Raw genomic sequence first — 14,259 nt, 5'->3', positions numbered from 1 at the left:
AGTAATTGCAATTGTGCATTGCTAAACTCACTGTAATTTAAAATCTGCTGATACAAACAATGTTTGTTTCCAACACACATTCAGTATGTACCGTTACAACCCTATAAGATTCTGTTTTAGTGATCAATCAGTGAAAAAGTATGTTTGCTTCTGATTCCAAACGCTTTTGTGAGACCTAATTAAGAAGACTCTCAGCAAAACACAGCTATAGGAAATGCTATTAATATATTGTACCTCTTACTGTTTGTTGCAGCTGACCTACATTGTATTTTTTTTTGCCTTAAAAGCCAACTGGTCCCTTTTCACTCCTCTCTGTACGCTTTATGTTTTCCATCTGCTTATTGTCCTAATCGCAAGCAACGGTGTGTACGCATCACAGTGGAGAGGAGGTCTGCTTTATGAAGGCATGGATAAAGGCAGTTTTGATGATGTTACTTCTTTTATTTGAAGAAGACATCAGATAAATCTGTGCTTATCCTTGCTCACAATATACGGACCCTCCTCTACCTCTTCCTCGCCCTCCACTCAAAGGAAGTCTGCTTCTCAACAGTCAAATGTTGGTATGTCGATCAACTGGTGGAAGAAATCACTTTTGTTTCCCATTATCACAATATATACAGGCTATATGGAAGCGTGAATCCCACAATGGCACTTCTGATGACAGTGTGACAGTGATTTTCAGAAAAGCTCATTACCTGTGCTCAAAGTGTCATTTCAGCGGTGAGGTGTAGGAACGGAGTGAACAAACGCACGCTTGCTGTGAACAGCTCAGCTTCAATAAAAATGGATCTCTTATTGCCTTGTAACGTGCAGGGTCACATATGGGTTCATCGCCAATCACATTTCAAAATGAACTGCTATGAGTTCCACCTCCACCTCCTGCCCTTAGCCAGCCCCTGCTGAGACTATCAGAGTGCATTTGTCAGGATGGAGAGGCATGGCCATGTCAAGTAACCACTTGGCTCTGTGGTGTCTTGGGGGTGATTGGGAGTTAGGAGCTAAAGGGCAATACTTACTGGAAATGGCCAAAGATACAGGCCAAAGTGGGATTGTATTGCACTTGGAAGGCAATCTGTAGCTCATTTAACGCTCATTACAGAACGCACTTATGAAATGTATCACCATATCCGAGTAGAATAGCTGTTGCCCACCTCGAGTTAGATCGAGCCAGAAGCAGAACCATCTGGAAATTCTTTCTATATCCAGATGATCAATGTGCTCTGCTTTGGGTATCAATTAAGATGGTTCTACCCAGGGGCCTTCATCTTTGTCCCCCCCCCCCCTCTCCCCTCCATTATGGTAGTTAGCATTCTGCAGTAAAATGTGAACAGCCTTTGTCAGTTGTTAAATGTCAAGCCCTTGGTGGGTTCCCCTTTCCTTTGCTGTGAAAAGAGGCCATGGTTGCACGTGTCACTCGGCTGTCAACAAAACCAGTGGGACACAGACAAGCACATTTCTACTTTACACACTATTAAAAGCTTCATAAAACCTTGCTGGGCTGTTGAGAAGCCCAACAGCTCCACTTGGCAGAGCTAATGGCTTGCTTGGCAGGTTCTGGTGTGCCAGCCATGTTATGAAGACTTGAGCGTGACTCTGATAGATCTCACGAGCTCTGAGGGAGGAATCGGGGATTGAAAGGCTGCTCTTTGGTGACTGGCCCACACTTGCCTTTTTGTCTCGTCTTATCTTCGAAAAAACACTGATACAGTGCTTCACAGTTATTTTCAGCTTTTTTTAACAGCGTAACCATAGGAAAGGTGATATATTTCTTTCTGTTGATTTGTTTTCCCCCCCATTTCTATCTCCTGTTTTTCCCAATTGTAGTTACTAAGACCAAGATGTTAGGCCTTTCATTGCGTTGCGCGTTCCTCATTATCATCATTGTTTTTGTACATTTGAAATGAAGTGGAGGAACATGCAAATTTGATGCCCAAGACTGTTACAATAGTAAATATTTCAATCTCTCCTTGAGGTGTAAAAAAACAATGACGTGGTGCACTACATTGGTGGATTTACAGGAACGTCCCCAAGGTGTTTTAAGTGGGTTAGTAAGCTAAAGCTTTACCACTAGTCAATGTGTCAGTCCTTTTCAGCTGTGAGCCGAATTTATGACATGTATAGACACTAACAATGGATTGTGCCGGTTAAAGAAATCTCTAAAATTCATATAATCCACACACTCATCAATAATAATGGTTTTCTATTTTTCATTAAAAGAAAGTAATACATTCTTCTTGTAGTGAGTATTTAGAAAACGTCTGGCTCTGGTTATCAATTATGGTCCACTACTGCAATGCTCTATCTCCTCCTAATATGCAAATGCGTCGCCTTTAAAACAAATATATATTCATATTACTTCAGGACATCTTTTGCAGTTTTTCCAAAAGAACAATACAATACACACCCACACGTTGGAATCGTAGACAGAGAGCCTTCTGGCTATCAAGGCAAGCTTTTTGTTTGAATGCAAATTTCCAGATCAATATTCTTCTGTACCTTCCAGCACGTCATTGCAATCAATTTTCCAAATGCTTAGTTAACCTTGGCACAAGGCGAAAGGTGTTCAGCCCCCACTCGTCTCCCAAACGTCTTAGGATATGGATGGGATGTGAAAAATAGAAAGATCACATCTAATGTCAGAGTACTGAGTCATTCGTGCGCCATCTGGATGCCGCTATGATGCAAAGAGAAGCGGATATGCGTAACATAAAAAAGCATGACTAACCATTGGGCAGTGCTACCTAGTGGAACATGTTTGCACATAATTCAGCCTCTGCATTTGACTGACACCATGTGAAAATCACAGCTGCGACCTAAGCAAAGTGATAGAAAACATCCATTTAGCAATTTAGATGGGGACCCGTGTTTAACCCGACAATCTGGAAAGCACGTCAATCACTATTAATCAGCTATATGATTAAACCGCAGCAGTTTGAGCTAATGACCATGATGGCGAGAAGTAATGAACACCGAGGGACTTCTTGCTTGGCTTTTTTTTCATTATCGTCATGGTTGTTGACACGGGGAGCGTGAAGGTTATTTTATAATGTCCACTCAAGGAGGCTGCGATGATGTATGGACATGTTAAGCAACCTTATGGCTTTTAGAGGTCAGGGGTCACGCACGGACTCATTGTGAATAGCGGATCTCTCATTAAACCTCAGATTACAGAAGGGCTGAGAGTGGCTGTTCGGGTACAAAATACATTTTCAATAAAACGATCACCTTAAAATGCCATTTTGTGAAATCACTTCAAATAAAATTATTAGAATATTAAATTATTATAATAAGTCATATTAACATAAAAAATATATATAGTAGGTTGTCCATAACAGTAAAGAGCGATGACATTCTAATTCTGCATTCAGAAAGCACTCAAAAAAAATGAAAGGAGCGTTACGAATACACGACATCTATCTCCATACACGGAGCAAATATTGAAACACACGATGTGAGCGCGCCAGCCTTCGCCGTCCTCTGTCACTTGTTTGACAGATGTAAATGGATGTTTCAGCAGTTGGCTCTAATGTATTTTTAAACAGGCACAGCAGCAGCAGATAGCAAATGAAGTGTCGCCGGCACAACTCTCTACGATGGGGTCCTCCATCTATCTGCTCTTCCTCTCGCTCAGACATACAAAGCGCCAATGACAACCACGCACGCACACACGCACGCACGCATTCCTACACACCCTGAGAAGAAGTGTCATTCATCAACTTTCTTCCAGCAATGGGCTCGCTAAGGGTGCCATCTTTCATTGTGAAGCACCTCGGTCGGCTCTGCAGTGTCCAGCCGAGCCTGCACAAACGCTCCTACCTACCTCCGTGGATGATTTAGGGAAACTGTTGTTTACTCTCTCAGTGCAAATTAAAGCCGCTGTGCAGACTGTTGCTGCTGATTATACTCTTGCCATGTTAGCATAGGGAAAGAGAAAAGGACCACAGACGCCCTGCAGCTCTGGTTCTCACCAGTAGCCTAACGCAACCTCCACCGTGTTTGTTGCATACTGTATCAGCTTTCCATTGCTGTGATATCTTCAACATCCATGTCTCCATGGCCACGTGGGACTATTTAGCAAGAAATAAATGTCACGGTTTATTGCTTTGTGCAGCCGATGCCTTCACTTCCCTTTACACACCGAGCTGGGACAATTAAATGCTATTTAAACTTCTTGCTTAGTCAGCCTTGTTTTGCTCTGATGTTTATCCGACAGCAGTTCAGAGAAACAGCTACTCCATATGATATACAAATCTTTTGCAAGATAAAATGGTTATAAAATTGTCAGCACAAAATGAAAACAGTCATAAGAATGATAGAAATGACAATGGAAATAGTTGAAATTATGATTATTTTTTTCAAATGCATTATTCATATCCAAGCAAATCTAGTCTTAAAGGAAATAGAATCAGTATTCTAACATGCTGCCCGGCTCCTCTATTATCTATCCCTGACAGTTTTTCTATTTGCCGTGTTTCATTGGCATTCCCATGCCATCTCTATTTTGACTTGAAATGCATCGATTTAGAACAGCTGTGTGGTTTTTTTACATTTCTATTTCAAAATGTCCACGGCGTTGCAAGACAAGAAGAGCCAAATGTTTGCCAGCCCCGTCTTTTGAAAGGTTCTGGAACCGCAAACATGTTTGCAACCTTGTTTTTGCAGGATCATGATTGCGGAATTCACCTTTGGTCATTCTATTCGATTTCAATTCACCAAAACAACATGAAACCTTTTCATTGTCATGGTCATGCTTCTAACACTCTGTATTTGCTTCGATACAGAGCTTACAGATCTATCATTGCTTTTGTCATTGCAGGTACCCATCAGCACAACTATAACCATGTGGCTCTAGGTAGCCCCATACGCACACCTAAGAATGGTAAGACCAACTAGAAGGACGCTCACTCACAAATTCAGAAGCTCGCCCATTAACCCAATTATAATGCTTGACATCCCTTCTTTCACACTCCACTGTATATCTCTCCGTGATTGGAAATGATACGTATTTTCTGCAATGTGGAATTGTTGAAGTTATGAGCAGGAAGCAGCCACTGACCATCTCGGGGAAAGAAAATAATTGGCTGGAGGTCAGCTCGTCCCCTGGCTGACAAGCCGTATAAAAAATAAAAAAAACCTTCAGCATTCCCTGCTGCTATCAAACGTTATCACCTCATGCGCCTCTGCCGTAGCGCATCCAGCTAAATTGTTTTCTATAAGTTGTCGCTCACGTGGTTGTCCTAATGGCTGTGGTCACTAATTGACACAGTGGAGATCTCCATCCAGTCAAGTAACGTTTCTATAGCCAGCTTCTGGATGTTGGGGTGGCAAACATGTACACAAGCCAATAACCAAAAGCAAAATTCATTTAACTTGTATCTATGTAAAACATGAAGTCAATTCCAACAACACATCAAATACTAAAAAAAAAAAAAAACCTTGATTAGAAGACTCTCAGACAGGCTTAAAATTTAAGCACAAGTTATTTTTTTTTTAAGATTAAGTCCACCGGCAAGCACCCCCCCAGTGGCCTGTGACAAACACGCAGGAAATAGCACAGAAAATGCACATCATTTGGACTTCCTTTATCACAAGCCTGGGAGATAAAGAAAAAAAAACTGTGATTAAATTCCTTTTTCTGAGGGGGGACTTTGGTCACAGGCTGTGCTGAATATGAAGTAGTCTCTGTTTGTGTCATCGTCAACATGTCACTGAACTTATGTTTTTCTACTTGGTTTTGGTAGCTCACCGATCATTGAGGCGTGGTAAGTTAAACTGAAATGACATTTTTGTCCCCATACACATCCCACATGTTTTTCCACGAAATAAAAATTTGCTGTTTGGTATGGAGGCGCGCACAGTGCGACCCAGGGAACCAGATGAATAATGTACTAAGTTGAAAAAGCTTTAGGAACAGGCCAGAGCAATTTCCACAAATGCCATGAAAATCTCCCCTGTCCATGCAGGTAGAATTAAAACAATTAAAAGCTTGCCTAAACATTTTGCCGATTTTTTTAAGATGGTCATTTCAAGCCTCATTTGTTGGGTCAACGCTGTTTTTCCGTCCTTCTATGTTAGGTAAACTGCTTCAATGATGTCTGGGCTCTGTAGGGTTCACACCATCTGTTTCAGGATTCATTGTTCTTGTCTTTGAACATTCCTTTTGACATATCTGCCAGTGAATTTGGCAGCTTTTCACCTTCATACGGACGGGAGAAGACATTGTGTGATAAGATAATCCGGTTTGTTGGTGACTTTGATGTGACCAATTGGGGTAGAAGAATCAGCCATTTCAATGTTGGGAGCTGCGGAACTAAAAACACGGCAACAGCAAAAATACTTGATACTGAATTTAGTCCGGAGTCTAATCAGCTAAATTAATGATAATGAGTACATACATTTTTAATAAGCATCATCTCTGTCAATTAAAACACTATTTGATGCAGTTAACATACTATTTTAGTGGTTTGTATAGTCAACAAAAAATTATTGTAAAAAAATTCTACAAAAGTAGTCATACTTTTTGCATATGAAAAATATATACATTATATATATTCTAATTTATGGGGGATTCTAAACCTTTTATTTTACTTGAAAATAATTGGAAAAATATAATTCTTTTCTTTAATATATCAAAATGATCTGGGATTTTACAAAAAAATAGACAATACGTACGAGTTTTCAAAGATCAAGTCCAACTTTTTGAGCCTGTCACTACATCTTGCGTCCGTGATGACATTAGTTTTAAAATAGAGAACCCTATAGAGCAGCCCGAGTCAAATCATCCCTTATTGATGCAGTCCACACACATCCTTCACAGTCCTTCCGGCTCCCGGGACCCCCCGTTGTTGCCCCCCTGCCGTCCGTGCTCAAGCTTTCCTCCTCATTTCATTCTATTTTTTTTCTCGTCATCATTTTGCCCCTTCATGCTTTTTTGAAGCTTTGCTTATCTTCAATGTCTTGCACTCTTTCTTCCCTCCATCATGCAGCACTTACCAAAGCTGTATTTTTATCTGTTCATTGGAGGCCGCACCCATGACTGCAGCGCAGCACAGCGCAGCGCTCCACAGACTCGTGGGCTCGCTCATATGGGAGAACCAGATAGAGCTGGAGCCAGTGAGGAAATGAGAGCGGGGGCCTTGTAAACGCACAAGAAAGAATTAAGGAGCAAAAGTGGGTGGCAGCATGGTTGGATAGATAAAACCGACAGAGCGTGGAAGTCTGCAGCGGATGGGAGACACGAGGAGGATTGCCAAGACGCGCGATAAAGGGAAAGATGAAAGTTGTTCTTGCCGGCATCATAGCACACGACATTCAGCCGGAGCAGGCGTCAGCTGCCCGACACCCCGTTCCCCATGACACGAGCGGGGGCACGCATCTGTTGTTTGCGGTCTGTTTTCCTTTTCCCAATCTGTTGGACATTAGTCTTTCCTGTCCAAGCCTGACACTTGTCAAGTCAGTCCTTGCTATTCGTACAGTGTGACCCCTAGTTGGAGTTTTGAAACCTGCAGTCATTCCCCAAGGCAGACTCACTTCAATTTAGTGATTAAGTTGAAGGAAACAGCTCCCTTGAATAAGTAGACGGCGAAGGCAGGTGCTGAGCCGAGATAGCCGCACAAGGTTTGAGCCATGCTGTCACTCCAGCTCCATCAAATCAACCAAATTTTTTCCTCATTGAGTAGCACTTCTTAGAAAATGGTCTTATTTCTGCCTTCTTTGAAGAAGATTTTAAAATGAATCGATATTTAGCCTCAGCAGCATTTTGACACACTTAAGTGCGGCTGTGGGGACCTGAATTTGTTCTTAATATGGATTTATATTATCAAGAGTTTTTATTGATTGTTTTATGAATTTGACAGTTTTTATTTCTGTAGGTTTATGTTCACTGGCCTGCACTATCACTTTCTATGGGCAGACATTCACATATCCCAATTGTGTTACAAACACATCCAGAACCAAAATAAATATACCATAAGCACTTCCTCTGCTCTGGGGGTTCCGACCGTGGATTTGCAATATTCACGCCAGGGAACAGTGCAAGATGGGTTCACAGCAAATCTGCCTCCAGGAAATATTTGTAGGACTAAGAACTCCCGCTTCAATCTTTGCTTTTTTGTCTCAGCGGGTGGTCTTCCACGGTGGTTGCTCATCGCGCTTTGACTCATTTTAAACGGGGAGAAGGTCGGAAAGGAGAAGCCAGTACAGCCCATTTCTTTTTTCCTTCCCTCCCATGTGTCTGTATATGTATGTACGTGTCTCTAGACAACAATCGGATAAGTGGCATCCTGACCTCGCAGACGGAGCCCTACGACCTGTCTTTTTCACGCTCCTTCCAGAGTCTGTCCCACCTGCCGCCCTCCTACGAGGCGGCCATCAAAGCCGACCTCAGCCGCTTCTCGTCTTTGAAGAAACTGAGTAGGTCCAAGTTCACAGCACTGATGCAAGAGTAGGCCTCCCTGATGTCATGCATGATTTTTGTGCCTTGGTGAGAGACCTTGAGAAACTTTTTCGGGGCTGTTGTCACAAGTGTAAAAAATTCCCTCAACGATTTGCACGTTCCTGGTTCACTGTCCCGCTATTTTTCAGATTTTTACTCTCTATGCTCTATTTGGTTTCACTTTAGTGAGTCCTGTAAATAAACTTGGCATATAGAGCTTATGTTCATGTCAGCCATTCTCTGCATAATTGCATTTTTTTTGTGACCTTGAAAGAATTCCAAATTTAAAGGGAGTCAGTTCAATCCGCTTGTGTATCTCCAAAAAAACAACAAGTCATTCTCTTTTTTCTCGGTTCAACTTCTGTGCTCTAATGGAACGTTTAAGATGTCTCAGCTCTGATTTCTGGAATACAATGTGGTCTCATCTCATGCCATTTTTGAAGTGCAACATCATTCCTGCCTCATTTTTTACTTCTGGCTCCCTATCAATGTTAGGGGAGCCATCTCCAATGCCTTCAGGTCTCCCTCCATATGGCTCACTTGTTGAGCAAAACGACAAGGTAGCAAATTCCACTTCCTTTTACACTTTTGTTTTGGTGGGCCAAAATGTTGACAAATATTCTAAAATATCCACAGTGCCTTTAAAAGAGGTGATTCAAAACACGAGTTGTCAACAAAAGCCCAGGAGGTATTCCAGTTGCTTTTATCATAAAAGAAACAAATGTAAGCAGGCTTAAATCATATAAAGTACCAACATGAGAAAAAAAGAAATGTGCCAGGCAATATAGTTGTATATTACAAATGATCACGCTAGATGGTAATACGCGTACATTATACTGGAGAAAAGAAAGCGTTTATTTTGGGGAAGAAGGCGGGACAGGCCACAGAAGGGGATTTTGGCGGTGAGTAGCCTTGACAGGTGGCATAAACAACACCTCACATACTGTATATAGCTCAGACTGAAAAGGTCGTGTATGAATTCTCAATAAGGCTAATGTTTGCTCCGTTTTTTAAATTACACCCTACCTTTCGCTACACGGCATTTGTGTCAGCGCTCGGAAACAACACTGACATTTTCTTTATTTATTTGATGTAGGAATGTTGAATCATAACGATAATAATCAAAGATGTTTGCTACCACTATTTTTCAAAGTCAAAGTCTGCTTTATTGTCAATTTCTTCCCATGTCAAAACACGCAAAGAGATCGAATTTTCGTTCCTAGGATCACTTCACACAACTTGGTATCAGCACTCAGCCATCCCTAATAATGATAAACCGATACCGTATCCAAATTGCATTGGTTTGCATGGTTTCATGTGGCATGTTGGCGCTACAGTGCTTTTTGGAAAAATGTTGCGATCTCAATGCATGTTACACTTATGTACAGATGATTCATCAAAAAGAAGGGAAAATAAGAATACATATTTCATTGTACAGTGTCACTCTCTGCTGTTTAGCATGTACTGGTTGCCACGTGTCTGACAATGTATGAATCTCCTTTGATGTGACCTTTGAGAATTGCGCCCCCACAGCCATTGCCTCCTGCACCGTCGCCTTCCCAATCTGGACATGTGGATATTATGTGCCTGGCATGTCATATCATCTGACTGCAATTCTGTCTCTTCTTTCACACCGTACTCAATGACCTGTTCCCCGAAACCGTAGTGCTTTTCGAGCTTGCATCGAAACAAGAGATTTTCCTCTTGCATCTGTTTTATCCTTCCTCGTTTCCTCTGCAGCAGATAAAGAAGTTGAGGACTACTACACTCGCAAGAGACACCTGCCTGACCTGGCAGCAAGAGGCACTCTTCCCTTGCATGTTCTCAAAATCACTCAAGACCAGGTGAGTGAATAAGTGCTCCTTTGTGGCCGTAGAAGCCAAAATACATAAGAGCCTTGACCGCTATGCTGGTTTAACCTATCTTCTCCGCAACAAATATTGCATTTAGTAGTCATAACAGTGCCGGTCTGTGTGAAACAACATCTGGGATTCCATCTTTGATCGAAATTGGTGTAAACCCAAAAATCTCCAGCAAGATCGTACCCCGCCAATTTCTCCTGATGCTGTTAAAACGCTTTGAGTAGCTTTGAAGCCAGAAAAGTCTTATATTTTAATATTTCTTTGTTCAATAATTCTATTACAGAATTCCCACCAGCTGACATTTACCCACTGCATTGCAATTACGAAAGAGCAATTATAGAATTAATAACACACCCTCGTGATGTTTGTAATTTTCATTTGACTATATAAAAATCTCTACATACAAGCAGTAATAATAGTGCAGGAAATGAGGACACGACTAAGTACCGAGACCCCGTGATTAACAATTTCCATTTGTCTGCTCCGCTCTGCTCTGCTCCCTTTATTGTGTCGCGCAGCATCGGGAACAACAGCAGCTTCAGAGTCAGGTTCCGCAGTCTTCCATCATGCAGGCAACACCCCAGTCACAGTCCTCTCAACAGCAGTCCCAGCAACGACAAAGGCCCCGACGAGTCCAGAGAGCCATGTCCCAAGATCGGGTCCTCTCCCCACAGAGTGCCCCACAACAGGATTACAACACATCCTCCAATGGGATGTCCCCTTACGGAGGCCGGATTCTGTCAGACGAGCAGCTGCTGTCTGCCGAACGTCTTCGATCCCAGGAGCGCCTTCTTCCGCAGGACCGCCATACTTCCCAAGACCGCCTGTACACCAAAGACCGCATGTACTCCAAGGACCGACTTCTCTCACAGGAACACCTCTATTCAAAAGACCGCCACTACTCTCAAGAACGACTCTACTCACAAGACCGCCTGTACTCACAAGACCGCCTTCTATCCCAGGATCCTCTGCTCTCGCCGGACAAGCTGATGTTGTCGCTGAAGCGTGGCATGGTCAGCAGTATCTCCGGTGAGTTTTACGGAAGCGACAAGTCCATGTCGCGTGCTATCTCGCACACAGACGTCTTCATACCCACCACGCCTCTTATGGATCGCTACAAGATGACCAAAATGCACTCCCATCCCAGTGCCTCCAACAACGGCGGTGGCGGTGCCGGAACTCCAGCGGCGGCAGCCCCACACTCCAACACTTTAGCAATGAACCAGACTGTATCCAAGCGCCAGGCGTTTGCCGCCAGACGGACTCACACTGTGGAGCAGCTCCACTACGCCCCGCAGCATCACCAGCAGCAGCAGCAGCAGCAGCAGCAGCAGCAGCAGCAGCAGCAGCAGCAACAGCAACATCCACAGCACTACCGCACAGGAAGCAAGACTGAGGTGACTGTGTAATGGCAACCAAGGAGTGCCTGAACTGCACAGACAAAAACACAACCGGCCTTGGTAGGCCGGTGTGCTCGCTACTCTCTTAGAGTAGGCCATTTGTGATTTCACTTTACTTTGACCCATGTTCCAGGACCAAGAACATTCACTAGCTTAACGTGAGAGACCGGTAAAACGAGCTACACTGTACACTGCATTCAGAGTCTTTTCATTTGGCAAAATTCTCACTTTCATATGCCGAATACTATAGCTCCCTCCGTCTTCATTCTCTGATCCATGTACAGGCCCTGGCCTCATTCTCAAGTCTCCACTGTATCTATGAACATTTGGGGCAAATTACAAAGGGCTTTGCACAGTGAAACCCACGGGCCAAATTCCTCCTTGATTTCTGATGTACAACACAGATGATGAGCTTGGATGAAACTGTAATAACATTATAAATATATAAATAAATAAACAAACAAACAAACGTGCACCCTGTCCTACTCATAACTAAAACGCATCTGAAATTTGCACTTTCAGGTGCCTCCAACAGATGTTCCATTTCCAAAATTGAAGTGGTTATGTGGGTTACAAAGCACAATCCTGATAGTCATATTATTTCAGAGTTTTTAGTGATGGCTAGCATTTTTTTGCAAGTGAACCATGACGATGATATATTTTAGTTTCTTTTGCTTCGAGTAGATGATTGTAAATAAGCTATAATATAAACATTATCCTGGATAGATCTGAACTGAATGGACTTCGTATTAGAGTGTCTGTTTTCAATGGATTCTTCAAAAGAACAACTAAAAATGATCACTGTTTTGTGAGTTCAGATTAGAAACCCACTTCAACAAGTATTTGACAGGAAGAAAAAAAAAAACTATATTGTGTGTGTCTTTGCAAAACTGTTTGTAGGGAGAAAGGAACGACTGTGTGACGATTAAAAAAAATATATACAAAAACACTGTTCATACTTGGATGTGTACCGTGTTCCATTGACATTACCGATGTTGAACATTATGAAAGTGGATTATAACGCCCATAGGGACAAATAAACATTCATATTTTTTTAAACATTCAATAGTGTTACTTCAGGACTGTGTTTATTCTTATATGCGGGATGACAATGGGATGTGCAAGCATCATTTGTGGGGTTTAAATTGCTTGAAGAAGGCTTTATATCAGCTGACTTCATATATACAAAGTCATTCAATATTATTATTAAATGTACTACAAAAAAAATTGTTAAGCTTATTAATGACTCAAGGCTATTATTTTTACAAGCTATAACCAAAACTTGCTGCTCTTGACCTTTCCTAGTAGCATGACAATGTCATGCCTCAACATAGAAGTGGGATTCATGCCCTCCCTCTCCCGTCAGTGCCCTCGGAATAGCTTATTAAATTGTTTTAGTTGAAATGAGAAGCATAGACACAAGTCATATAGGTCTCCTATAATTCAAGTGAACTTTAACATTCGTCTGGCATAACAAAGAACAAGACTAATTATACTGTATTATACAGTAGTGCATGAAATTTGGCATTTAGGCTGCATGGATTGTGCAAAACTTGGAATACAGCATACTGAAGAAATAAGAGAATCAAAGTCAAATGAGAATACGAGACAAACTATAGGTAAGAAATGATAGAATGGATCATCAATAGCTCCATCAATATATATATATATAGATTGCATACGGAGCAGCAACAACAACAAAATGACTGACTATGCAATCTAACAAAATGACAGACAAGAACAGCAAGGGTAAAGATAAGGAAGGGCTGGTGCACACTGAAAGACATGAATCATTCAACTCAACATTATGTGCTGCGAAGGATTAAATATAGGTTGGCACAGTTGTCATGCAATTCAACTGTGGAAGCCATACATTCAAATCAATTAGGATTGTTTGAGTGGGTTAAGAATGAGAGCAATATTTAGCATCTTGCCAGCAGGCGGGAACAAGATTTACCCTAGAACATTTTCCAAACTGTTGAGTTGACTTGCAGCTCTGCAGCTGTTGACTTCACACTAGAACATAAACCAAGAGGACAGCCTTTTTCACTCAATAAATCAAAGCAACATCTGCTGTCATATTTTCGGATTCAAATCATCACTTAAGCTTTTTGACAGGGACACCTACAAAATATCAAAACAAACTATGTAACGCTTGGTGACTTCCAACTACAACAAATATTTAACAACCATTCTGGAGAAGATGGTGATAGTTTAAGAGTCTGCAGCTAGGTGGTCTCTGATTTGAAGACAGATAACGCCACTCATTTAGTCCCATTTATTTCACAGCCAGAGCTTGGTCTTTATCAAACAGCTTCATCTTGACATAGGGCACATATGTTTAAAGTAGGTCAACAGTGCAACACAATCTGGATTAAAAGCACCGTTTTAATAGATAGCTTTAATGCTGCTCAGTGAAATTTTCAACCTCCTTTAAATTCATGGAAATCTGTGTGTGTGAGAGAGATTCGGTCAACAACTCTCATAGCAAACTGTCGCTAAAAAGATAAGATTGCATTTAAATGAAAATATTTCAATCAGAGAATCTGTTTGCTGGGAGGGA

General features: G+C 41.8%; 2 protein-coding genes across 3 annotated transcripts in view; one reads left to right on the top strand and one right to left on the bottom strand.

Annotated features, from left to right (window-relative positions):
- The window catches only part of shisa6b (shisa family member 6b), a 36,560-nt gene extending 23,765 nt beyond the window's left edge, over positions 1–12,795 (top strand). Inside the window, exons 5-8 of the mRNA XM_085904680.1 lie at positions 4,817–4,879; positions 8,260–8,412; positions 10,175–10,278; positions 10,815–12,795. Coding sequence (XP_085760806.1) covers positions 4,817–4,879; positions 8,260–8,412; positions 10,175–10,278; positions 10,815–11,705 — 1,211 coding nt within the window. The 3' untranslated portion in view covers positions 11,706–12,795. The remainder of the gene's footprint in view (positions 1–4,816; positions 4,880–8,259; positions 8,413–10,174; positions 10,279–10,814) is intronic.
- Positions 1–14,259, bottom strand: part of LOC147039110 (transmembrane protein 238-like) — a 66,138-nt gene that overhangs the window by 51,670 nt on the left and 209 nt on the right. The gene's annotated exons all lie outside the window — the stretch shown is intronic.

This window comes from Syngnathus leptorhynchus, chromosome 22 (genome assembly GCF_054491065.1).
Source record: "Syngnathus leptorhynchus isolate UIUO chromosome 22, UIUO_Slep, whole genome shotgun sequence".
NCBI lineage: Eukaryota > Metazoa > Chordata > Actinopteri > Syngnathiformes > Syngnathidae > Syngnathus > Syngnathus leptorhynchus.
The sequence above is the reverse complement of the archived record's forward strand: the minus strand, read 5'-3'. Positions and strand labels throughout refer to the sequence as shown.